We start from the raw sequence: 25,714 nt of genomic DNA on the forward strand, positions 1-25,714 counted from the left end.
AGAGGCGAAGCCCTCCGGGGGCGGGGCGGGGGGGCGCGCGAGCCGGATCCCCCTCGGCCGACTTCCGGCGCGGGGCGGGCTGCAGAGCCCCGAACGCGCAGGTGAGGCTCAAAGTGAGAGCGCCTAGACCGCTTTGTGTCTGTGGGTAAGTTTCTCCGCTTTTCAGTGAAGTGCATTCATGGTTTGGTTTGGCGACTTAATACTAGAAGTTGAATGAAACTGTAGAAACTGGTTTGGCTGTAGGAACTTTCATCTCATTTGTAAGTGCGGTGGGTGAGGGTTGGCCATGTGCTTTTCACTTTTCACTGAGGTTTACGTAGAATCTGTCACTTTCTCTGCTTTCCAGAATGTCAGGGCTTTTTCGTATCATCTTGCTTTTTTTAGGTCACACACCGAAATTACATATTTTCTCGTTAAGCACCCTTTGTCTCTTGCAGATTATTTAATCCAATTTTGTAATTGGATTCTACTTTATATTATTCACCAAATCCTTGAAATGGCTTTTGCTTTTCCTGGCTCTCTAATTCTCGTTATGTTATCCATTTAGACGGCTGAGGCCCAAAAAGTTTAAGTCCCTCAAAATATCTCAGCCAGTAAGTCTTAACCCAAACCAAGGCACTCTGGCTGGTGGCCTCCTAACCACTCCTGGCGTAGATTCCCTCAGGCTGAGTCCTAATCCTATTTCAGCGATCCACTGGTGTAATCAGAACAATTGCCCTTTACTGCCCCTCCTATTCAAACTAAACGTAATGTTTTATATAGATTTAAAGGTATGTTTATTTCAGATGTTTCAATACACATGGCAAGTCTGTGTTTTCCATTAATCTGAAATAGTTTTCCCCTCTTTGAGATGATAATTTAGTAATTCTTTTCTTTCTCATGTTTTCAGTTGTTAAAGCAAAATTGCTTCCGTTAGAATCCAGGCTCCACCCTCTATTAGCTGTGTGCTCTCCGGGAAGTTAACCTAACTGAACCTCAGTTTCTTATAAAATGCGGATAGTATTCCTATGTACCTCATAGAATTCTAAAGATTAAGTGAAGTGATTCGTGAAAAGCATTTGTAGTAGCATCTGGCACAAAGTGCTTAAAAAAGTTTTTATATTGTCAATTTAGTTTCTTTTAAATGTGTAATCCTAGCATCTCACAAGAAGTGACCGATTTCACATTTTCCTGTTATCAATTTGCCTTCTACATAATTAAATATATTCTGAAAATTAGTAAATGACTGTGACGAATTATTCATTCCTTGGCTTTTTTTTTCCTTGTTAAAACTGCTTTCTATCAGTTTAGGCAAAAGTAATAAAATATAGCAGGTTAACATTTACTACTGCTGAGTGTAAGAAATTGTACTAATAGTTTATGTTTCATTTCAGTTAATCCTTACATGGCCACATAAAGCAAACTCTCTTAATTTCACCTTTTAAGGTATGAAGAAATTGAGTTACAGGTAGTAAGAGCTTAACCAAGGAAGGCCACATTGCTAACTTGAGTTAAGACACAGTTGCCCATCCTGCTCAGGACCAAACGCCAGAACTAAGTGAGACGTGTTCAAGTTTGATTTTTGCCTTCTCTACCAATTATATGAAATTCAAATTGCAGTGTCCATAAATAAGGTTTTATTGAAACAAAGCCATGTTTTTCTTTACAAACGTCTGATAGCTTCCTATTGCTTAGAGCAGAAATAGGCAAACAGTGACCTACAGCCCACTGCCTATTTATGTAAGTTTTTACTGGGCATAGCCAGTCCACATTTGTCTATTTATGTCTAAGTCTGCTTTCGTGCTTCTGTGGCAGAGTTCAGTAATTGCGACAGAGACTATATGGCCCTCAAAGGTGAAAATATTTACTCTCTGACCTTTTACAGGCTCCAGTCTTAAATGTTTCTTTCAACTTACTATAACTTTAAAGTCTAGTAAGACTAAAGGTTTAAAAAGTTATTTTAAATTTGGGGTCTAAATTTAAAATGATTTATTTTTAACTGAGGTTTGATGATTATTAAATCTTCTAAAAGTGAAGCCCAAAGAAAGGTGTTTGTTCGTAGATTTTTTTTTTTTAATGGAGCAAGGCACTCAGCCACCATTTATGAGTGGTCGTATTTCTCAAGTTATGAGTCCTAATATTTCACAAGTGAATTGCTGGAATAAAATGTTGTTTGTGTGATTACAAATGACTACTTAAATCATGTTTAGAAATCGTGATTTTTAAAATATATATATTCCAAGGTATCAACTGTGGTTTTCTTTCTGCAGCTTTCATTTTCCTGTTGAAATTCCTGCTTTGCAGACAAAGCAATGGCAGCCCGAGTACTTGTCATTGGCAGTGGAGGAAGGGAACATGCACTGGCCTGGAAACTTGCACAGTCCAATCATGTCAAACAGGTGTTGGTTACCCCAGGAAATGCAGGCACTGCCTGCTCTGAAAAGATTTCAAATACTGGTAATGTTTTAAAGTGATAGTTAACGATTGTAAATGATAAACTGCCAACCACATCTGTTCTTTATAAGATCAATTGCTATTCAGATTTGAATGCTTTTCTTAACCCAAAAATTTATGTGGTAATTTGAATACTTGCCAGATACTTGTAAATTTAAGTTATCCTGTTGTTAGAGTGTGGCATTTCCTTACCTTAAATTATTTTAAATCTTTAAGATTACATAACCATTGAAAAATTCACAAAGTGCTTAATATAGGCTAAAGTGTTTCGGTGTGTATTTGGGGGAATGAAAAATTGAGCAGTGCTATTAAATGTAAGTTCTGGCAGTTCTTACTCTGTGATGGATCTCAACCTTTATCTTTTCCACTGGTAAATATGAAAAAAAATGATCAGTTCTTATGCTACGTTAAACTCTTCAGTCACTTCCTATAGTACTTAGCATAAAACTCAAACTCCTTACCATTCCTGTTAAAAGCTTTTGTGATCTGCCCTCTGCCTGCCTTTCCAGCCTGATTTTTTTTCCCCCAGCCTGATCGTTTATATCCTTTGTTTTCTTCTCACTGTTCTCCATCCATGCAGTCCTGCCAATTTCCCAAACAGAGCTGCCTTGGACTTTGTATTAGAACCCAAGCATTACTGGCTCTTCATCATTCAGGCCTCAACTTATGTTACCTCCTCAAAGAGGACTTTCCTAAAGTTTTTAAATAAAGCATGTCCACTCCCATTTCATTTGTTGTCAGTTATGAATCATTATCTGTACCTACTTTTACTTTTCTATTGTCTCTTATCTTCATTTCCCCCATAGAACATTAGCTCTAGAATGTAAGCTACATGAGGGCAAGGAACTCACCTGTCTTATTTTGCACTGTGTGCACTATGCCTAGTACCCTACATGGCACATAATACTTACGGAGACAACATAGATCCAACAAGCCACAAACTGGGAGAAGATAACTGCATACATAGGGCCAAAATTAATAAGAAAAAGATAAGTAAGAGAATATTTGCTTCCCTGGGATCTTAGCTATGGGAATTAGGTATTGTTTTGTTTTGCTCTGTTTTGTTTTATTTTGTTTTAAAGAACTGGCACATTTTATCTAGGTGCAATTGATGTCATACAAACCAACCCATAAAAGTCTCCCAAGATTGTGGTGAGGCTGCTGTCACTTGCAGCAACAGGTTAGGTGTGTCATCCTCCTCTTGCCACCCTTTGCTGTGCTGATATAGTTGGCTCTGCTCAGCCCAGTTGTGTATGCAGCTACTAACCCAGAGTGCATGGTACTCCATCCTTATCCCACTGAGGCAGTTCCTGTAGTTTGAGAGTTCTGCCTTTTCTGCACATATCCCCTGCACATCACAAATACCACATATGTGCAGAGTAATTTGAGATTTCAGCCAGCTTAAGAATGGTGACCCATATGCGGTGAAGCAGAAGAGTGCCTATATAACCAACCCATGGTTAGTGCATGGTTGGTCCTACTACTACTTAGAACTCGATCAAGAAAGAAAGTTTACCTGGCTTGTAGGTTGGAGAAGTGAGCTAGGTCTTATAATCATTCAGTTTTTAGCATAAACATCTTTATACAGAGACCCTTCCTGGCTTAATCAGAAATAGCCCTCCAACTTACCTCATCAAATTTGCCTAACGTATTCACACTTGGTATTATTTCGCTTGGAGATTTATTTCCCAACATTCCCACGGTGCATCCTAAATGGAAGGACCCTGTGTTGTGTTCACATCTTAATCCATTGAGTAGGGCACTGTCTAGCACATAGTAGTTCTCAGGAAATCTTGAATGAATGACATTAAAAGACCAGTTTTTGGGTATATTCTCTGATACACTTCTTTGCTTACAATCAACACTAGTGACGTGAACATCATAGTCAAGAAAGTACCTCTTGGGAAAGTAACTCCTGGGAAACTTATTCAGCTCTTTGCTATCACTGTAGTGATAGCAGGGAACTGAGTTTTGTTGGTTACTCTATAATGCACTCTGCTCTGAACTTCTCACAGTAAAACTCATCTGTACCAGTAATAGAAAACCAACAGTTAATAGGCATCCTAAAGTATAGTGCTTTTCAGCATGACATTTAGTTAACTTAAATGGTGTTTTTTAAATGAGGTGGGTTTGTTTCTTTTTTCTGTTCATAGATGTCTCAATCAGTGATCACACTGCCCTTGCTCAATTCTGCAAAGATGAGAAAATTGAATTTGTAGTTGTTGGACCAGAGGCACCTCTGGCTGCTGGTAAAGTTCATTTCTTTTTATTTTTATGGTATACACAGTGCCAACAGGAGCTTGGAGATCATCTAATCCAGTATATTTTAAAGATGAGGATTTCTAATATAATATTACATTGGAAAAAGCTTTCATCTCCTTGAAATTTATGGATTCTAAATTTTTTTTTCCCCAAGCATCAGTGATGTGATGAATGAGAGATCAAATTTGTAGCCATGGGAAATACAACAAGTAATTTATTGGATTTCAATCACGTATCAGTAGCATTTATGTTTACAGCCTGTAAACAACATGAAAAACTTATTCTCTGCCATCTGTCTTAGCTCAATGTAGATTTAGTCTAATGCTGATTCTTCAGGATGAAAAGGCCCTGCAGAGACCTTGACTCACCTAAGGCTGCTTGTTTCCATCACTAGGAATTGTTGATAACATGACATCTGCAGGAGTGCGATGCTTTGGCCCCACAGCAGAAGCAGCTCAGTTAGAGTCCAGCAAAAGATTTGCCAAAGAATTTATGGACCGACATGGAATCCCAACTGCACGATGGAGAGCTTTCACCAAACCTGAAGAGGCCTGTACCTTCATTACGAGGTAAGTAGAAGACTGCCTGTGAAGGGCAGTTGTCTTGTTATGATATATGAATATACTATATATTATAGTAAGTATATGGTATTATATATTATATGTCATATATAATATAGTATATTTACTTATAATATACTAAGTAATATATATATTATACTAAGGCAATTCTAGGGAAAAACTCATACTATGTAAATTGCCTTTTTCCCAACATCAAAATAAAATGGAATTCTATGCATATAAAGGTATACAATCTTGTGGCCTTGCAGAAAGATACATTTTTTAATATTTATTACTGAATAGTTTCTAGAGGAAAAAATACATTTGGTTCTATAGTCATGTATTCTTAGCCAAATTGACGCAGTGGCATCTTAAAACATAAAGGATATTGATATTTTCATAAATAATTAACTAAAGTGAGGAGTCATCACTTGGCCTTCTGCCACCACTATTCAATTCTAAATCATAAATTAAACATCCTGTTCTCTATTATATGGAAAACATTGAGCAATAAAAATATTGGTAGATATATACCTTTGGCCCCTTTTTTGTTGACACTTCTTACTTGGTATGTTTTCCTTTTAGTTAGGTCAGTTTCATTCTTAATTGTTCTTTATTCTACATTGAATTTTATTATTTCCTAGTAGCCAAACACCTTAAAAGTAACAATTTTGTTACTTACTTCAGTTAATGATCTGTGTGCCCATGTTTATATGGGTCTTATACAGCACATCTTCTTGAAGGAGAGTATGATTCACAGCTTTATATCTTAAAGATCACGCCATATCCATACTAAACAACTGCTTTTTTCCCCCAAAGATTTTACTTATATGATCTCATGATAAGTGAGAAAAGCAAAAGTGTACCACATGGTGATAACTATAAAAGAATACATAAGGGAAAAATCCTGGCAGGAAGTACATCAAAATGGTGTTAGCAGTTTTTTTCTTTCTGCTTATCAGTTGTTGCTATAGCATATCCAAAGCATTTTAAACTTTTGAATCATAAGAATTTATTGGATGTTGAAAATTACTCTTGTCTTCACAGTGCAGACTTCCCTGCTTTGGTTGTGAAGGCCAGTGGTCTTGCAGCTGGGAAAGGGGTGATTGTTGCAAAGAGCAAAGAAGAGGCCTGCAAAGCTGTACAGGAGATCATGCATGTAAGTTGATCCCTCTGAAAGAAATTCATAATTTTCTAGTCACCCTGGATAAATAAATTCTTTTAAGTTTACAATATTCCTAAGGCAAGGAAAACATAGCAAACACACAGATAAATTATTTCTCATTATACTATGTATTATAATCCATAATCTATAAAAGGGTTATTATAGATCTACAATGATTCTATTCCTTGGAAGTAGGTTCTACCCAGAATCCTTTGTCAGCTGCTGAAAAGTAGGAAGTCCTCAGACTGTAGGACATATAAATAAATTCTCAACCATTCATGAGAACAAAAGTATTTGTCCTTTGTGTCCCAGAACTAAGAGAGGTGAAGCAAAGAATTAATACACTTTGCCTTTTTTATGATCTATCTTGGTTTGGTTGGGTTTCTACCCCTTGTAGAAATCTACTTTCACGGATATTCTTTGCTATAATTATTTAAGCAAACATTTATGATTATAATCAGAAATAAGAGTTAGATGGTAATAATGAAAACATCTGTTTTTCTGTAACCTTATTTGAAACTGGAAAGCTAGATCCCCAGGAGAGTTTTAATGATGTGTTCATCTCATCTGTACCAGTGCTAACTCTACATCATTGCCACTTTAAAAATAGAAAACATTCATATGTTCCTTTAAGGCTTTCAGAAATGGAAAGAGAAATTATAATACTAGTGCATTGGTTTCATAATACAAATGGTAGAAAATAACAATAGCTAATTAAATATTAAAGGCTTATAATTTACTTCTCTTTTTGTTATTGTGTTTTGTTTTGTTTTTTACCTACAATAAGGATAAAGCTTTTGGAGAAGCTGGAGAAACAGTTGTTATTGAAGAACTTCTTGAAGGAGAAGAGGTTTCTGTACGTATATTCATCTTTTGGGCTTTTATAGAGGATAAGAAGCTGTGTTAATCTGATCTATGAGCCCCAAAAAAGCTTCATTTACTCTGGTTACTTTATCTAAGAGCATAAACCAAGCGGTTACAAAGGAATTTGTATGTTTAGTATTAGAGATACAAATGAAAAAAGAACTTATCTTCTTTCAGTCATCCCCAGTGTATCAGTAGGGGACTTGGAGTTGTAGCACACATTATTTCAAGGAGAGAAGGACTGAAATATTTTACTGTGAGGGTAGCTTGATTTTTTTTTTTCCATCCTAACCTAGCTTAAAATTTACAGATCCTTCAGAAATTAAGTGTATAATATCTTCTGATTCTTAATGTAGAAATCTTAGGGTTATGTATGTTTTAAATCATTTTATTTTAAAAATGAAACTTCCTTTGAGAAGAGTTAAGGTACATATAGTCCTCCTTATTAAGTTTTTTTTTCACTTTTTGGCATTTAAGATTAAGTGGACTATTTGTTTTCTCTACAGTGTCTGTGTTTCACTGATGGAAGGACTGTGGACCCCATGCCCCCAGCACAGGACCATAAGCGACTGCTGGAGGGAGATCATGGCCCCAACACTGGGGGAATGGGAGCTTGTTGTCCAGCACCTCAGGTACCTCCTAGAGGCTCAGCTGAAGTTCAGTGGTAATTGGTCTTCTCAAAGAGCTCTTAGATGACACATTTCTGGGTTTTTTTTTTCCCCCCGTGAATGATAGTACTAATCAGCAATTTGGTTTTCCTGTTAAGTGAAAAGTATCTTTTCTGGTCTCACTCTAAAACTAACCTTTTCTAAAAGCCTTTAAAGTACTAACTTAAGTATGGATTGAGCAGATCCTTCTAGCCACTCCTCTCTACACCCTATTTTCAACCCATGGGAGCCAATTATAATCTAGAATTATCTTTTATTCTTGTTTGCATATCCAGGGCCCAACAAATAAGACTCAGTAAGAGTGTATGTGGTAAATAGAGGACCAAGTCAGACTATCATTTGTTCTCCTAGTCTTTCTACTTCTTAATGGATAAAGTATGCTTCCAAACAATTTCTGACAAATTTTTATTAAAAATCTGCATTGAGTCTATTATAAATAGATTAGCACTTCAGAAACTCACCCATTCCTTTCACTAATGATAGTTATAATTGTATACAGTGCCTTTATTTTTCTTAATTGAAAGATTAAAACCCAAACAGGGTTTACTTTAGACTATTTAAGTATTAAAACTACCATTTGGTAAAAGTGATTTTAATATGAAAACTATCTCTGGGTCTAATTTCTACAATTTATAAACTCTAGATTCTCAAGTTTATAGGCTTATGAAGTATGTGTAGGATATACTGGAAGTATACAAAGAGCCTCAAGGTGGATGAGGACATTTTTAGTTTTTATTATGTTTCAAGAAACTATTTTTAGTGGGCTTTAAAGATGTAAATGTTTGAAAAATCTCTAGGTTTGGTAATGAAGGGCGATTGAAGAGTCACTTAGTCCTGAAATGGCAGCTGACACTGATCAATAAATACATAATCCAGCTTCTGCTTATGATCATCAGAGGTCTTCTTTCCCATTTCAGAAGAATAAGGCTAAATACCTATTTACTTGATAGGGTCAATGTGAGGATTTTGAAAGTTTATGAATTTAGGGCGGTAGGCTATAACTCAGTGGTAGAGTGCATGCTTAGCATTGCACAAGGTCCTAGGTTCAGTCCCCAGCACCTCCATCAAAAAAATAAGTAAGTAAATCTAATTACCTTCCCCCTGCAAATGAATAAAAGAAAAGAAAAAGAAAAATTTATATACAAAAAAAAGTTTATGAATTTAAAGTGCTTAGCCCAATGATAGTTCTCATTGTCTCACGTGATACTACTTACAGGATGATTCTTTAAAATACCAATTGCATTTAAATATTTATGTGTATTACCCAGGTTTCTAAGGATCTGTTGCTAAAAATTAAAAATACCATTCTTCAGAGGACTGTGGATGGCATGCAGCAGGAGGGTGTGCCATACACAGGTAAGCATGTTGATGTCACTGTGGACGTTATTTACAGAGCACCTTGACACCATTTTCTCCCTTTTTTTTTTTTAACCACCTTTTAATTGACCACTTTTGTAACATTTGTTATGGTTATTCCAAAACTTTGATTACTATAAGTTTACATTCTAGCTTTCATAGTCACAACACAATGTCTTCATTATCAATTTTTTTTTCCTTTTTTAATGAAGGTATTCTTTATGCTGGTATAATGCTGACCAACAATGGCCCAAAAGTTCTGGAGTTTAATTGTCGTTTCGGAGATCCAGAGTGCCAGGTGAGTAATAAGGATAATGTAATATAAAGTACTACTGTGTAAAAGATGTGTGCTGTTTTAATCTTTTAAGATTTATCAGCCTTGAAATAATTACCTTTGAGAAACATATGCAAGTTCTGCTGGTATCCCGGTGAATAAATTGTCTAAAGGAGAGCTGGAATTTCTCTCACCTGTCACATTGATTGTTTTTCCAGGTGATCCTCCCACTTCTTAAAAGCGATCTTTATGAAGTGATTCAGTCTACCTTAGATGGCCTGCTCTGCACCTCTCTTCCTATTTGGCTTGACAGCCACACTGCTGTAACTGTTGTCATGGCGAGTAAAGGTTATCCAGGAGACTACACCAAGGGTGTAGAGATAACAGGTGAATATCAGGGAACAGAAGGTTGGATTACAATGTGACAAGTGACCAGGACCACAACAGGAGTTTGTCCCATGCTGTGTTCTCCTTTTAAGGATGTAAAGCCATCAGTAACTTTGCAGGGGTTCTTAACATAACCATATTGCTTGTTGGATATGAGTGTCCAGATATCCAAATTACTGCCATCCGTTTCCCTTCCTGCACAATGAAGATTTAAGTGGGCCTAGCCAGATTTCCAGAGTATCGCCCAGTGCTGCCTTTCTCTTCATCCTCCAAGAGCCAGGAAGATAATGAGAATGTATGAGAGTCGGAGGAACATTGGTATAAAGTACATCAATGCAATCAATTTCAGAGGTGTGATCTCTGAATGATCACAGATTAACCCCCCAGTTGGCGGTGCACCCCATAGTCACTTGGATGGCAGAATTTAAAGTTTCAGAAGTATAACCTTCTCTTCCTTTTCTCTTTATAGGAGATGAGGCATCTAGTTAAATGATGTTAAATAAAACTATTTTAGAATGTTAAATAAGTCCCAGCGCCATTAAGCCCAACAGCAGACCTCTCTGATCCCTAGCAGGCTGTAGTTTGGCCTCCCTTAGGACCCCAGTCCTGTGTTTGATTCAAACACTGTATTTACTGTCTTGCCCAGACAATAAGTCCATTGCCCTGTTGATCCCACACGTGGCAACTGGGCAGCTAGAAATTGATTACCTTTTGAAATAAATAGAGGATGGATAGAATCAAGATCTTCTGTGTTGGTGAAACTTCCCTAAGGTTGAGGTGAGAAGTATAAAAGTAATCTCTGACACTGCATTATTGGGTGTTAACGACACCAGCAGATATTTGGGTACCTATGACTGAATGCCTCTATATAATAAAAACATCTAGGGAAGACATATGATTAGTGCTAAAAGAGAAGTGAAAATGGAAAAGGACAAGCTGGGGATTTAAGATTTTTTTTTTAATTAAGAGGTTATCTTTGTATAAACTGTCCGTGTTGATCATTTCAGAATTTAGAAAATGCCATCTAATAATATTTTAGATGTAGAATATAAATAAGATCTCAAAAGTAATTGAAAAGAAAATGAAGCCAGGGATTTTCTTTTAGGCTGAGCCCAAAACCTAATTTAAATCAAATTTGTCTTAAAATTTTACAAATGTTGTATTAGCGAGAAGATTAAGAATGTGTTTGGTATTGCAATGATCTTATTGGTTATTTTAAAAAGAAAGAAAGCAACTTTATTTAGTTGGCTATCAAAAGCAAAAAAATTCCTTTAAGTAAAAAAATGTGATCATATGCAGGATTTATTCATTGTTTTTTAATCTTTTTTTTTTTTTAACTTGTCAGGGAGAAAATAACTGTGTATTTTTGTCTCAAACTTTTCAGGGCTTAGCATCTTTTTTTCCCCCTCACTCATTGAAATAATCATTCTTACATGAGATTTATGATAACACAAGGTTTTAGGACTACAGTTGTCACCCTAGAATAGAACAGACTGTTCTTAGGAGAAAGGGTCTATTTACTATTATATTACATTAATTCCTTCCTGATAGGATTCTTGTGAAGGTTCATTTAAGTGAAATAAATATTTTATTTTTAAATTCTGGAAATTATAAACCACAATATAAAATATTATTATTGCTATTGACATGTCAAATGTGCTCTCTCACAGGATTTTCTGAGGCTCAAGCTTTAGGACTAGAGGTGTTCCAAGCAGGCACTGCCCTAAAAGATGGCAAAGTGGTGACTAATGGGGGTAGGGTCCTTACTGTAACAGCCATCCGGGAAAATCTTGTCTCAGCCCTTGAAGAAGCCAAGAAAGGACTAGCTGCTATAAAGTTTGAGGGAGCCATTTACAGGAAGGACATCGGCTGTCATGCCATAGCTTTCCTTCAGCAGCCCAGGTAAGTTTCTGACCAAGTGATTATAGCACAGCTTCAGAACTGGCATAAATGGCTATGGAGTAAACTCCATTAACCCTGTACTAGGGCATTCTATATTCTTAACTCTTTCTGAGACTGATCTGATTTTGATTTGCACTTAGCTTGAATCAAAACTTACTAGTTACAATAATATTCAAATGAAATTTAAAAAACTTCATGGCAGCTCCTCATGTTTGAAAAGTTCAATAAACTCACAGTGATGTTAGGGATTTTTTTCACATTGTATGCTTTAAATATACGCAATCATCATTTGTCAATTATTCATCAATAAAGAGGGGGTAAAGATTTTTATCCCTTGAGTTATATATTTACATACTACTATTGCATTTATGTCTTAGTCCCTGGTTTTTGTCAAAGAATTCAAGATGAAAATATTGGCCATCTAACTTTGTAACTTAATTTAACTATAAATTTTGGCCATCTCATTTGGTCACTGCATTTATATTTATTACTGAAGTGTGTTTTTTAACCCCTTATTGATTCATTTATTGTCATGTACAACTAACTATTCCTTTGTAAAATCAATGAACTATTATTTGCAAATGTGGGTGTTTTGATATAAGGACGTGTCACAATTACTATTGTTCACAGAGTTCATCTATGAGAAATAAATTTGTTTTAGGACAAAATGCGAAATTTTTAGCAACTTAATTCAAGCTATACTGTTATTGATAGGCAAATTTTTTTAATTTAAATAATGGAATTTTTTTTTAGAAATGAGAATATCAAAATACCATGCTAAAATTTTGTTTTTTATTTTAAAATGACCAGATTCTATTGAAATTATCTATTTCAAGGGACTTGAAATCTTAATACTAGTCTAAGTTCTTTAAAGATGAAGAAAATGACAGGCTACAGTGCCAGCTGCTACCAGAGAAAAAGCTGTTTTTAACCACTAGAACTTCGTTTCCTATCTGTGTGTGACCCTGGACTGCTAATTTTATTGGGGTTAACTGCCAAAGCTCTCAAGTCTATTCTTACTTTGGCACCTTGTTTCTAGTAAGACTTGACATATTTCTTCATGTATCACTACATCCTACTGGGCCATGTCATTTTTGTAAGGCAAGACCACTTAGTTCGCAGTGCCATTTACAGACTTGATCTCTAAGTGTACTGCTTCAACTTGTTGGCCTTGTTCTAGGTGGAAATGATGCAGTGAATATCATTACCTGGTTTTGCTTTTTTCATATTTTTTTTTATCTTAGTTTTTACTGTCTTTAGCTATAAGGAAACTGATATAGTTCTCTATTGTAGTAAGAGCTCAGTTTCATTTTTGAGGGATTTCTTTTTCTTATAATCCTAATTTTCACTTTTTTGATTCAGTTTTGGCACTCCTTTCCTTCCCATACCAAAATCAAACAAAGAAAGGTTGTGGCGAAATATCAGTATATTTAGCTGCCTATGAGAAGTATTTCTGGAAGAAACAGTTAAGCTAGAGAAGTAGTTCCAAATAGTGATGATCATCCGGGGAGGTTGTTTAAACACATTTCAGTTCCTAGGACCTGCCCTAGACCAGTTAAATCAAAATCTATGGATGGGGCCCAGCACATTAGGAGATACGAAAATCACTAGCGATATCTTCAGCTAAATAATTTTTTTATTGAAGTAGGGTTAACTTAAATAATATTTTAAGATTAAAATAATTTTCCCCTGGCATTTGGGTGACGTCTTAGTTTATTTATTTTTTTATTTTTTTATTTTTTTAACTTTCTAGAGGCCTGACTTACAAGGAATCTGGGGTAGACATTGCAGCTGGAAATATGCTGGTCAAGAAAATTAAGCCTTTAGCAAAAGCCACCTCCAGACCAGGTAAGTCAGATCCTGACCTTTGCTCGTTAGTTAACTATGACAAACATTGTGAACTGATTTAGGCTTTGTAGTTCACTGAGGAAAATGTTCCAGATTAATGCCGAGTTGCTGTCAGACTTGCCCAATGTAAGCCAAGCTCCTAGTCTTCTGCTTTCTTGTCTCTAATATTAAGAAAAGCATTTTTTGTCCATGATTTTCAACTCAAAAGGATATGTCTGCCCCTTTAATATTTAACTGCCTTCTTAATCAGTTCTTGGCTATTGAAATGCAGCTAATAATTTTCTCCAACAGGCTGTGATGTTGATCTTGGAGGTTTTGCTGGTCTTTTTGATTTGAAAGCAGCCGGTTTTAATGATCCTCTTCTGGCCTGTGGAACAGACGGCGTTGGAACTAAACTGAAGGTAATCAGACACTTATGTGAATAAAGGCCTTTTGTGAAAGATAAGGCTTTACTGTGTATCAAATATATATCTTTCCCCTCTTGACATAAATGTACCATAGAGACCATACCAAATAATCATGTAATTGGCCAGAATATCTACATGTTTCTAGTAACACAGTATTGTTGAGGCTCTCTCTAGATAAAAGGGTAATTTGGGGGAATTAAAGAGAGTACTTTTGGACCAAGGAGCTTATCAGAATTTCGTGGGGTTTTTTTGTCTTTAGGTATTCAGAGCAGCTAGCCAAAAGTCAATAATACTTGTTAGCCTCCACTGAGAAATTACAAGATCCAGTTTGGAGCTTATTCTCTTACGTGGATGTTTACATTATTCTTCTACAGATTGCGCAGCAGTGCCATAAACACGATACCATTGGTCAAGATTTGGTTGCAATGTGTGTAAATGATATTCTGGCACAAGGAGCAGAACCCCTCTTTTTTCTTGATTATTTTTCCTGTGGAAAACTTGACCTCAATACAACTGAAGCTGTTGTCACTGGAATTGCTGAAGCTTGTAAAAAAGCTGGATGTGCTCTCCTCGGTATGATAATCCATTGTAATCACATGTCCTTAATTGAATTTCAGCCCTATATATAAACATAATTGGTGCCAATATAGCTAACAAGAGAAACTATATACCACAAGATGAGCCAAATAAAATACAGATAATACTACCTAAGGAAAACTTAGACCTTGCTGCCCTCAAGGCCCCCTGTCAAGGGTTTGTCCCCTTGAGGGGACAGACCCCGACTCATATGCCGTCAGCCAGGCCTTACCTTTCTCTGTGATCCTTGGCCACCATTTCCACTTCCATCTCTCTCAGTGCCAAACAGACAGAGTAGGGGTTGTTTCCTCCTGGCCCTGCAGCAAAGGCAGATCAGTTTCTGGCATTCTGTATCTTAAGCCTTATTTTCCCACAGAAATGACACAAGAATAAAATGTATCCAAGCTTTACAGAAATATTGCTTAAATATATAAGAGAATTTTGAACAAAATGAATTTGTAGGTTGACCAACGAACAAAACTTCCTCTTTTATGTTGCCATTTCTGTGGGCAAGACTTTCCCAAAAGCCAAAATTGCCTTTCAACCATCTTTTAGAACAGTTTCTAATTTAGATCTGCCTGCCTAGACCTTGTCTTTACACAATTTGGTGGTAAAGTGAACTGTGGCATATTTTTTAGGCCAGAGCATTTGGAGTAGGCAGGCCTGATTAAATCACTTATCTAAGCCTGTACCATTATCGGAACATAGAATGATTGTAAAGATATATATGTGAAAGCACTTCTGAAACTAAACTGCTAGAGAAATGACATTAAATTCAACTGAGCATTCATGACGCAAAGGTAATGATGTTTGGAGGCTATACTTACCCTTTGTGGGAATTAATGCTATTTCCCCTGAAATCGTACTTGGTTGAAAGTTCTGTTAGGCAGCTAATAGAGTACATTTCATCAGCTGTTTGCTGTTTTCTTTCTGCCAGGAGGTGAAACGGCAGAAATGCCTGACATGTACCCACCTGGAGAGTATGACCTAGCCGGTTTTGCTGTTGGTGCCATGGAGCGGGATCAGAAACTCCCTCACCTGGAAAGAATCACTGAAGGGGACGTTGTTATTGGAATAGCTTCCTCTGGTCTTCACAGCAATGGATTTAGCCTTGTGAGGAAAATTGTAGCGAAATCTTCCCTCCAGTACTCCTCTCCAGCACCCTCTGGCTGTGGTGACCAGACCTTAGGTAAACATACTCGTGTTTAAATTCTGCTGCTTGGAAATGTCTGAGCAACCACTGAGAGGGGTTAGTCTTTCATTACTTAAAGTTAGAATGGAACAAATTACTTATCCTGTCATTTGACTATTTGAACATCATTGTAGAACTGGTGGGTCGGAGCAGGGTCACGATCATTCTCTATTTCAGAATTGTTTTTTATATATGCTTTGCTTTTGTGGTCATAGACTTAAGTTTTTGTCTTATCTTTCTTACACAGGGGACTTACTTCTAATTCCAACTAGAATCTACAGCCATTTGCTGCTACCTGTCCTACGTTCAGGACATGTTAAGGCTTTTGCCCATATTACTGGTGGAGGCTTGCTAGAAAACATCCCCAGAGTCCTCCCTCAGAAATTTGGGGTGGAGTTAGGTAAGATCACTAAAAAGAACTTATGCTCAGAAAAACACTGGGAGAAAAAATACATTATGGGAGGAAATTCCATGGGTAGTTAGTGCACACGCGATTATACCTGCAAAATTCTTAATCATTGGAGCTTCTGGGGGAAAAATAAGACCCTTTTCTACCTCTTTGCTTTATTAGCCTTGTTTATAAGGCATAAAATCTCGTGTAACTGACTTATATATAAGATGAAGCTGACTTATATAAGCAGATTCTCCAAGGGGTTTGGGAAGCTCAAGCTCTATCAAGATGGAACCAAGAACATGCTGGGAAGGGAAGTGGTAGTTACTAAGCAGTCCGTGCTGGGGATAAAGAGGACCTAGACCAAGGCACAGAGAAGGGAGACAGATTGGAGAATCACTCTGTGCTTTGAAGGAAAAAGAAGTCCCAATGTCTCTTGTTTAGTAGGTGAGTAATGATAACGTCCATAACACAGGAGGAAGAGTAGTAGATTTTGGAATAGGAAGTGGGAATACAGCGTTTTAAGTCTCTGAAGTGTTTATTGTAATGTTTCTGTGAGCAGAAGTTAAGTTGGGTGCTCGTGCAGATCGTAATAGTTATTGTCAAGAGAGTGGAGGGGACCAAAAGGTTGTTCCTCAGTATTCCATCCACCTTGAAGGTTGGCAGAGGTAGAATTTCTTAAAAAGAACAGTCAGAAGCAGGGAGTAAACCATGTAAAAGTATCAACTCCAAGCCAGGATTTCAGCATGACACTGGTCAGCATTGTCAGGTGCAGCTTAGAGGTCTAGAATGAGGACCCCCAAATAGGCCAGTATATTTCATCATTAGCTCAAAAAGCAGCTTGGTGAGGGTAGATACCACCTCCCAGATTATGGCATGTGGAGGGCGACTAGGCAGAGATATAGAGACAATGACTGAAGGTTGTGTTTCAGGAAACTTACTGGTAAAAGGGAAGAAAGAATGACAACTATGGTCATGGCAGAAGCGAGGGGTAGGGCTTTCCCTCCATATTTTTATAGAGTACAGAGACAAAGTCAGAGAAACCGTTCCAGCTTTCATAATCGACTAATATGCACTGGTTTCAGGTAGCAGGACCTGAAGAAGTTCACATGAAATAATGCCTTGTCCCAGTGAAGTAAGAAGGGCTAGTGAGGCTTGAGGATAGGAGTAATTAAGCGGTCTAGGTCAGAGACAAGAGAGAGACAGCAGGCGGCACAGAAGGTGAAGTTCACTGTGTAATTGTTCGTTCTCCCAAAATAAGAATGTGTGTAGCCCTGAAACAAGAACAGGAAAAAACTGAGTTGATCCAGCTATGGGGTGGAGCAGCTGTGGGTGCAGGTGAGTAGACAGATCTGCTGGGCTAACCACAGAGTCAGAATATGTGAAGCTGGGGAAGAGTCAGAAGAGTCGGAAATAGGTTGTGTAGAAGTGAGAAAACAGGCAGGGTGAGCTCGGACCTGGTCAGGGGGGATTCCAGCCTAGCCAGGGAAGCAAAAGGACCAAGCTGGGCGGGGCAGGGGTGAATGGGAGTCCCTTCATTAGCACAGTGTGGAGTTGAAGGATACATCGGAGGGTCATATAGTAGTTCTAAGACATTCCTGGGATAGTAATGCTTCCTTGTGAGCAAAAACAAAACCTTAAAGAAGGAATCATCATCCTTGTCAGTCATTAAAAACAATGGCCTGGTGATGAATGGGGAAAGGAGGCAGGGCTAATCTGTGCATCTGCCAGCTTCTGTGCTATAAATACTCCCATCCTAGCCGGTTTTTAAGTGGCTGTATTTAACGGCCTCTACACACTGGCTTTAGCATACCACTGGTTAAGGGTAACTCGAAGGTCACCACATCAGGAAATTGAGAGTTGATCTAGCCATATTCCTGAAAGCCATTAGGATATCTAGTCCATAAGGGGATTTCTAAGCATATCCTCAGTTAATGCAGCACAGACCTCACTCAGTTGTCAGTACTGGCCAAGTGTGACAACACAAGTGTTCTTAATGCCTCAGGTACAAATGGATCCCCCTAGAAAACCTCTGAAAGGCCAGTGTATAGTCTACTGCATATAAATAGCAGTGCTGGTTATAATTTCCATCACTTGGTATATGTGCATACTTTTATACTTTGTGTCAATAGGTTAACTGAACAGCTCTTGCCTGTTTTCAGACGCCCAGACCTGGAAGATCCCCAGGATCTTCTCATGGTTACAGCAGGAAGGACACCTCTCTGAAGAAGAGATGGCCAGAACATTTAACTGTGGGATCGGGGCTGCCCTCGTGGTATCTAAGGATCTGACAAAGCAGATTCTGCAGGATCTTCAGCAGCACGAGGAAGAGGCCTGGGTGATTGGCAGGGTGGTTGTATGTCCTGAAGGTAACTGCCCCTTATTCAGTTGCTCTTAGGTATATAATCTTAAATATAACCGACCCCACCCTGCAAGCTCTCTGCCCACCTTTCATCCCAGCCATTGCTATGGCAACTGTCTTTATACGGCTATAACATGCCAGCACTCCTGTCAGTAATAAACATGTCTCTTCATTTCGGCCTCAGGGCTCTGACACCTCTGGGTAGCAGTCACATGTGCACAACCACACCCTGAAGGACAACCTTTGACCAATGGGGTGAGAGCTAGTGAATAAATACCCACTTGAGGGACAGAAGAAGGGAGCAGCTCTGAGGCACAGTCTGCATGGCTCTTTTGAGGGTCCCATTTTAGTCCCCTAGGATCATTTCCCAGAGTAAACTCCTCGTGTGCAAGACCTTGTCTCAGGCTCTGCTTTGTGGTTCAGCTCAATTCAAGGAAGAGTGAGCGAGCACTCTGACAAGTTCTGTGTATTACTCAGGACTCTGCTGGAAGTACTAGAAATTGGCATAGTGGCAGATAACCAACTGAGATTCACTAACAGAGATGTCAAGTCTTGTTAATTTTGTTTGTATTTGCCTTTCATTCTTTTTTGTGTGGGTTTCATTTTCAGGCAGGCTCCCCAAATACCGGAAACATGTCTTGAGCCCACATCCTTCAGCTTATGTTGCAAAAGAGAGGCCCTCTCTTTCTCAACATCCTATATCCAATCTTTGAATGGCCTTGCTTGCGTCACATGCCTACCCTTGTGGCCAAGAGGTCGTAGCACTATTGTGGATGGAAGATTTGCAGGAAGGGGGAGACAGAACACTGTCAGGCAATAATATATCCACTGTATGTTTAGATATAGTGCTGTAGCTTTCAGTTGGGTAATTATATATGTTCACCTTAGGGAGGTTTTTATGCATGAGTAATGATCAGTAAAGCACACCTATTATTTTATGTTTTAATCCTTGCATATCTTATTTTCAGAATAAAATACAGTATTCTAAAGTTTTTATAAAATATTGTTCTTTCCAAAAAAAATATATTGTTCTTTCCATATTACTGTTATGGAATACAGTCGTTCTTTACTTATTTATTGGGTGTATTTAAAACAAAGGTTCTCCTCGTGTGAAAGTCAAGCATCTGATTGAAACCATGCAAATAAATGGATCAGTACTGGAGAATGGCACCCTGAAAAATCATTTCTCTGTTCAACCAAAAAAGGCAAGAGTTGCTGTCTTAATATCCGGAACAGGTGAGATGTGGCTTCCTTTTTACTACAGAGCTGTAGAAATGCTCCACCTTTTCTCCCTCCCCACCCCCTCACCCCCAAAGAAACCCCTCCTTCAGACTGTGAGAACACTCAGCATAGTGGAGCTGGGTATCATTAAGGAGTGTTATCTTTTCTACATCCTCAGTCTTTCTACTTTTCTCAGGCATTTGAGACAGCTTCTAAAGGAAAGGTAGAGGGTGTCAGGAAGATGCTTGAAGAGAGAGAAACCAGAAAAGACAAAAAGAACAGAAATCTCAACTTCTTTTGAATCCTAGCTTTGTAGTTGAAAAGTCTTACAACAGTTGTGGCTTTTTTAAATTGTTAATAGTAATGAGAATATGACAGCTGTGTTTGACTCTTGTGAACAGAGGAGTAAAGTGATAAAAGCACTGTATTCTCTCAGACGGATGCAGCACGATTTTTCCCCAATATTGTAAGTAACATTGCTATGAACATTCTTGTAAATATTCAGTAAGTCCATAAGTGCATAGCTAATTACTTTAGGATATATTTCCAAAAGTATAATTGCTTTACAAGACCATTTTAAGGTTTCAGTATACTTTAGACCCAAGATGATGGTAAAGCAGAGAAACTATTCTAAAGGGCCGTAGTGGTTTATTCTTGAGAGGGTTGAGTTTTCTTGCTTAATTAAGCAGCTTATTCTTCATCAGCCAGTTTTAAAATCATGTTACATTGTTTCTACTGCTATGCTAAATCATAAGATATTATTTCGCAGGAGCAATTACATATCCTTGAACCAGGAATGCCTATGTTTTCATAAGATATTAATCCATTATTCCAAGAGGTAGGGAATTTAAAAGTCTTACATATTTTGCCAATCTTTTCTAAGACAGTCAAAAGCCTTGATCATTCCCTGTTCAAAATGGCACACACTTTAAAAAATGGGAGCTCACCTGTGTTTTTCTCACTTTTTCAGGATCGAACCTTCAAGCTCTCATAGACAGTACTAGGGAGCCAAGGAGCTCTGCACACATTGTTGTTGTGATCTCCAACAAAGCTGCAGTGGCTGGCTTAGATAAAGCAGAAAAAGCCGGAATTCCCACCAGGGTGAGTTCCTTTGAAACGTGTCTTTCCCGCAGGCTATATTTAAACTCTTAATCTACCCCTAGGTGTTCACTTTGGATTCCTGGATTTGGGGTGGGTGTTGGGCTTGCCTTTCTATTTCATTCTGTCCATTCCTTAATTCTTGACATCTTCAGAAGGAGATGAAGTATGGCCTGTGTAAAGATTGAGTTTTAAATTATTTGGGGTTATTTGTTGGAAACAGATTGTTCTTATCTTTCTCTATCATAGGTAATTAATCATAAATTATATAAAAGTCGTGAAGCATTTGACACTGCAGTTGACCAAGTCCTTGAAGAGTTCTCCACAGACATAGTCTGTCTTGCAGGATTCATGAGAATTTTATCTGGCCCCTTTGTCAGAAAATGGAATGGTAAGCAAAAAATGTCTTACACCACATTGAGAAACTGACTGAAAATGGACTATGGGGAGGTTAAGTTGCCAGCCAATCCCAGTCATGAGATATTTACTGAGACAGTTTATTTTGAAACAGATCATAATTGAATTTCCTTTGCCTTAGCCCAAAGAATGACCCAATTGTGGTTTATTATCCTTTTTTCTTTATTGGTTTTCTTTGGTCTGCTGTAACTACATTTTCTAATATAGCTTAGGTTGGGTTCACAAATGTAGTATTTCATCTTCTGAATAAATATTGGGAAGAGACACTTATACTTGTTTAGAAGCAAGAGAAAGTGATTCCCTGGATCCCAAAATGAAGAGCTCTTCCTCTGCTGAGGAAGTGGGAGCCGTTGCCAGAAGATGGCAAGAAAAGCTTGGTTGCCAGATGTCATAATACCTGGTGTTAATGCCTTTTCCACAGAGGCTTTGACTGCTTCCTGTTGTCCTTTTTTGTGCCCATATTTGGTCAGTAAATGCATTTTCTCTCCAAAGAGTCTGTTTTCCTAAGTGAATACAGTTTGAGTAGAGCACTTGTGGTGTAACAGACAACAGGCAGTGCCTTTGGTGACATGAGGCTCACGCTGGCATGGTGGGCGTGCCACTTCGTGGTTAAAAGTCAGGCACATAGACACTATACAGGAACCTCCTGTCTCTGTCTTATATTATGTGCCAGCGACAAGCTGAATTTTCTTCAAGGGCTCTAGGATCCAGATTATACCCTCTCCCATCCAACTCTGAGTCACTGCAGGTGCCTATTCAGAGTCCCTTGGTGTGTCTTCAGCCATGCAAGGCAGAAACCTGCTGCTCCCAGGACCTCCTTGCATGAGAACCTATATTTCCCTTTACCTCATTTCTGTCTTTAACAAAGAAACATCCATCCCAGAGAAATCCTGTTCCTGTTGACTCCTGATTCTAGACAGGAAAGTGTATGTTCCTTTGACAGAATAGGTAAGATTTTAACATTCTGACCACTATGCATGCTTTTATTAATTTCCAGGGAAAATGCTTAACATCCACCCATCCTTGCTTCCTTCGTTTAAGGGTTCAAATGCCCATGAACAAGTCCTGGACTCCGGAGTCACACTCACTGGGTGTACTGTGCACTTTGTAGCTGTGAGTATGTCTTTTTCTATCAAAGTATTACTAGTGTTTATGTGTAAATTGTACTGGCCAGAGGTTAATGTTCAAAACTTTTGCTTTCTTTTCCAGGAAGATGTAGATGCTGGACAAATTATTTTACAAGAAGCTGTTCCAGTGAAGAGGGGAGACACTGTTGCAACTCTATCTGAAAGAGTAAAATTAGCAGAACATAAAATATTCCCCTCAGCCCTCCAGCTGGTGGCCAGTGGAACTGTGCAGCTTGGAGACAATGGCAAGATCTGTTGGGTCAAAGAGGAATGAAGCCTCCTAATCCAGGAATGGAGCCAGCTTCGGGAGAATTCTGACTGCTTACAGGGAGGCTTTTTATCATAGACTTAGCCTAAACAATATCTAAGACATGTACGTATTGTCTCCAGTGGTGTGGTCTTTCGCATTTTACCGTTTTGGGGCCTCCTTGTTCATTCAATCAGACTAGCCGTTCAGAATTCCAAACTTTCAGCCAAACAAGATACGAAAACTTAGTCTTTCTTATTTTTTGAAGAGTTAATCAACAAGTCTGACAAGTTAATATTTCTTCCCCATATTAGGTATCTGTACTGATTTGAATTGAGACTTCTCTAATTATTCTGATCATAAGTTGGTGTCATAAAATATCTGGGTAGCTCCCATTTCTGAGGGACAGTTTTCTTTGTGCTCTGAAGTATCATTAAACATTCCTCTAATAACTGACAATTTCTGTAATACCCAGATTTTAGCTTCACAGTTGGGAGGATGGAGGGCAATCAACCCAGACTAGTAAAGAGTATAATGGGACTACATTTATTTCCCACTGCAGCCAGTCATTTCCAGTCTGGTATGCAGTTCTGGAACTGGGAGGTTTAGGTTGACATAACTGGGTACACGCACTTGACCCTACACACAGGACACCAAGCTTGGGACCACATTTCTATCATAGCTGAGCAAACAGGGAATGGCCACCTGGCCCGTAGGCAGGCAGCCAGCCTTCGATACTGAGCCACCTTCAAGATGGTGTGGCCTAAGAGCTCTGCCTACCCGACAGGGGTGCAGCCTTACAGGAAGGGTACCTAGAAGCCCTGTTCAAGTCCTCATGTAGAGTTTAAACTCAAACCCTAACAGCACAGGACTCTTACAGTAGTTACGTATAAAAGACAGTAAACTCTCACCTTCAGACAGGAAAGAGTAGGGGGTCAAGAGGAGCAGAGTGGAGTTCCGACAGGGACCTTTGCCAGGAGACCCTAATCACTGCCTCTGGTGCTAGTAGGATTCCCCAGGCAGCTGGCCGACATTACCCTACCTCTTGTTGACCGCGTCAGCAACTGCCATCAAATGGGAAGGACAGGTACATCATTTCACACAGGTGCGTTTGCTGCAGAAGCAACGGACTCACTGGTTCTGGAGAGTTCACTCAACATAGTTAAGCACGTATTCTGTATATGCCAAACACTATCCTATGAAGCCTTTAGAAAGTTAAAAGATATAAAGGAAAATGTTATTGGTTGATAAAATCACATACTGTTAATAAAAGTGGAGGCTGGTACCAGTATGTAAATTAGAAAAATCAATACTGAGTTTATGACTTTAGAACTAATTCTCCAGTCCTTACTTTGACAGTAATCACAAAAAGGAACCAGCACTCCATGGAAAGTAGCTGATTTCAGTATCTTCGATAGAATCAAAACGTGTGAAATATCTGACTGACAGAAACCAAAAAAAAAGTTGAAAGCAGCAAGGATGATAAAAGAAAAAAGGAGGCAGCTTAAAGAATGTCCTGTCTAGTTTTGATAAGCTGAATATTATTTGGACATGTTGAATGTGTGAGTGCCACTGGTTTATAATGATACTCAATGAGAAAAGGTCATTTAAGTTATAAAAAAAGTCATAATGCTTAAAATGGTGAAAATGTTAACTTTGATTAATGTAATAAATACAGATATTTGTCTTTTATTACAGGATGTCTCTATTTGTGTAAGCAGGAAGCCCCTTGATCATACATTGTGTTCAGGTAGAAAGATATGGGACAGGTTGGGGAAGGGGTTCAGTCTGCTGGTTGGTTACACACAGGAATCAAAGAGAAAGGATTCAACTGTGAGTTCCAAAATGATAAGTAACCCAAATAGTCTAAACAGCAATATTAAAATTTCTAAGAAATTTCATAGTCTTTAAATGTTCCTTCTCAATTTTTTTTTACTACTTTTAACTACCATGTAAACTTTTTAAAATAACTCAAGTATACTATGATATTTAATTATAATAAAGTTTAATAACTGGTACAGCTAGTCCTTCATTACTTCCTTTCACCAGAATTTTCTTGGCTATTCTCTCCCCTGCTAAGCAGCCAGAAGCACAACCAAAATCATGCCCAGGCAGAGACTGGCAAGGACATTGCTGCCAAGCCAAGTTGGGCTCTGTCAGCTCCCTTTCCAGCAGGCACTCGTCTATAGCTGCTCCCACAACTGAAATGCACTCTGAATGCCTGTTATCTCTAGGTCATTTGTCCAGGCTTAATGTCCCAGGCAGGATTATCTGGTCAAGTTTAGGTCACTCACCCTGCTCTCATGGCCATGGGTCAAAGAGAACAGGAAAACAGCCTTTGGGCTGTCAGAGACAGTGAAACTGCCTGTCACACAATGGTGGATGCCCCAGACACAAGGGATTCCCATGCTCAGCAGCCCCCATTTGGCAAAGGTCCAGTGACAGATGCAGCTGTAAGTAGTTCAGGAAGATTAATAAAATTCCAGGGTTTTTTTTTTTTTAAGTTCATGTTATGTTGACAGTCCTACTAGCTTTTTCTCCCCAAGCTGCTTTTTACCAGTTACCTTTGTAATACATAAATTACACCTCTGCTATTGTTTTTTTTGGGTTTTGTTTGGTTAGTTGGTTGGGGTTTTTTTGTTTGTTTGTTTTGGGGGTTTTTTGTTTGGTTTGGTTTGGTAAAAATGGAAAATGTTGCCTTTAATGAGAAAGCTGGCAATCAGGGGACAGGCAGACTCGTCCCAAAATCAACTCTGAAGATTGTGTTCAGCCATCAAAGTTTTTAAAGAGAAAAGGGGAAGTAATCTCAGTTAATCATGGAGATAGGGGATCAGACTCACCGCCATCTCCCACTGCGCGCAGGTCTGTCGACTCCGTGCTACCTTCCTTTAGGTGCTACCCTGGTCACACAGTTTGCTCATGAGATTACTGAAGGGGAAGCTGGGGAAGAGAGCAGG

General features: G+C 38.5%; 2 protein-coding genes across 25 annotated transcripts in view; one reads left to right on the forward strand and one right to left on the reverse strand.

The window, feature by feature from the left end:
* On the forward strand, positions 1-24,449 carry GART (phosphoribosylglycinamide formyltransferase, phosphoribosylglycinamide synthetase, phosphoribosylaminoimidazole synthetase). 2 transcript variants are annotated; one of them, XR_006725431.2, is made up of 22 exons: positions 1-145; positions 2,250-2,436; positions 4,587-4,682; positions 5,090-5,264; positions 6,303-6,414; positions 7,208-7,276; positions 7,791-7,916; positions 9,221-9,308; positions 9,521-9,606; positions 9,801-9,969; positions 11,640-11,871; positions 13,625-13,719; positions 14,011-14,120; positions 14,501-14,699; positions 15,640-15,891; positions 16,142-16,294; positions 18,448-18,654; positions 19,746-19,883; positions 20,839-20,969; positions 21,216-21,357; positions 22,425-22,496; positions 22,593-22,732. XR_006725431.2 is itself a non-coding variant. In XM_010956551.3 (22 exons), exons 2-22 carry the CDS (start codon positions 2,292-2,294, stop codon positions 22,782-22,784), a joined length of 3,033 nt encoding a protein of 1,010 aa, XP_010954853.1. In that variant the 5' UTR covers positions 1-145; positions 2,250-2,291; the 3' UTR covers positions 22,785-24,449. The 2 variants fall into 2 exon arrangements, 1 of the variants encoding a protein (XP_010954853.1); XM_010956551.3 differs by having other exon boundaries at positions 22,381-22,496; positions 22,593-24,449.
* LOC105070226 (uncharacterized) overlaps positions 13,490-25,714 on the reverse strand; it is a 27,783-nt gene continuing 15,558 nt past the window's right edge. For 19 of the 23 annotated variants that reach the window (XR_012505555.1, XR_006725434.2, XR_012505560.1 and 16 more), the window contains 2 exons: positions 25,598-25,697; positions 23,824-23,962 (listed from right to left, as the gene is read on the reverse strand). Coding sequence is in view for 1 of the 23 variants with exons in the window: in XM_045517817.2 (XP_045373773.1) it covers positions 14,978-15,019 (42 nt within the window). In the remaining 22 variants the exon portion in view is untranslated. Of the gene's footprint in view, positions 14,087-14,934; positions 15,020-15,740; positions 15,887-20,815; positions 21,140-23,799; positions 23,963-25,597; positions 25,698-25,714 lie in introns of those variants that run through there. The other 4 variants (XR_012505531.1, XR_012505550.1, XR_006725437.2 and 1 more) reach the window with 4 other exon arrangements.

The sequence above is a fragment of the Camelus bactrianus genome, chromosome 1 (genome assembly GCF_048773025.1).
Source record: "Camelus bactrianus isolate YW-2024 breed Bactrian camel chromosome 1, ASM4877302v1, whole genome shotgun sequence".
In the NCBI taxonomy this organism is placed as follows: domain Eukaryota; kingdom Metazoa; phylum Chordata; class Mammalia; order Artiodactyla; family Camelidae; genus Camelus; species Camelus bactrianus.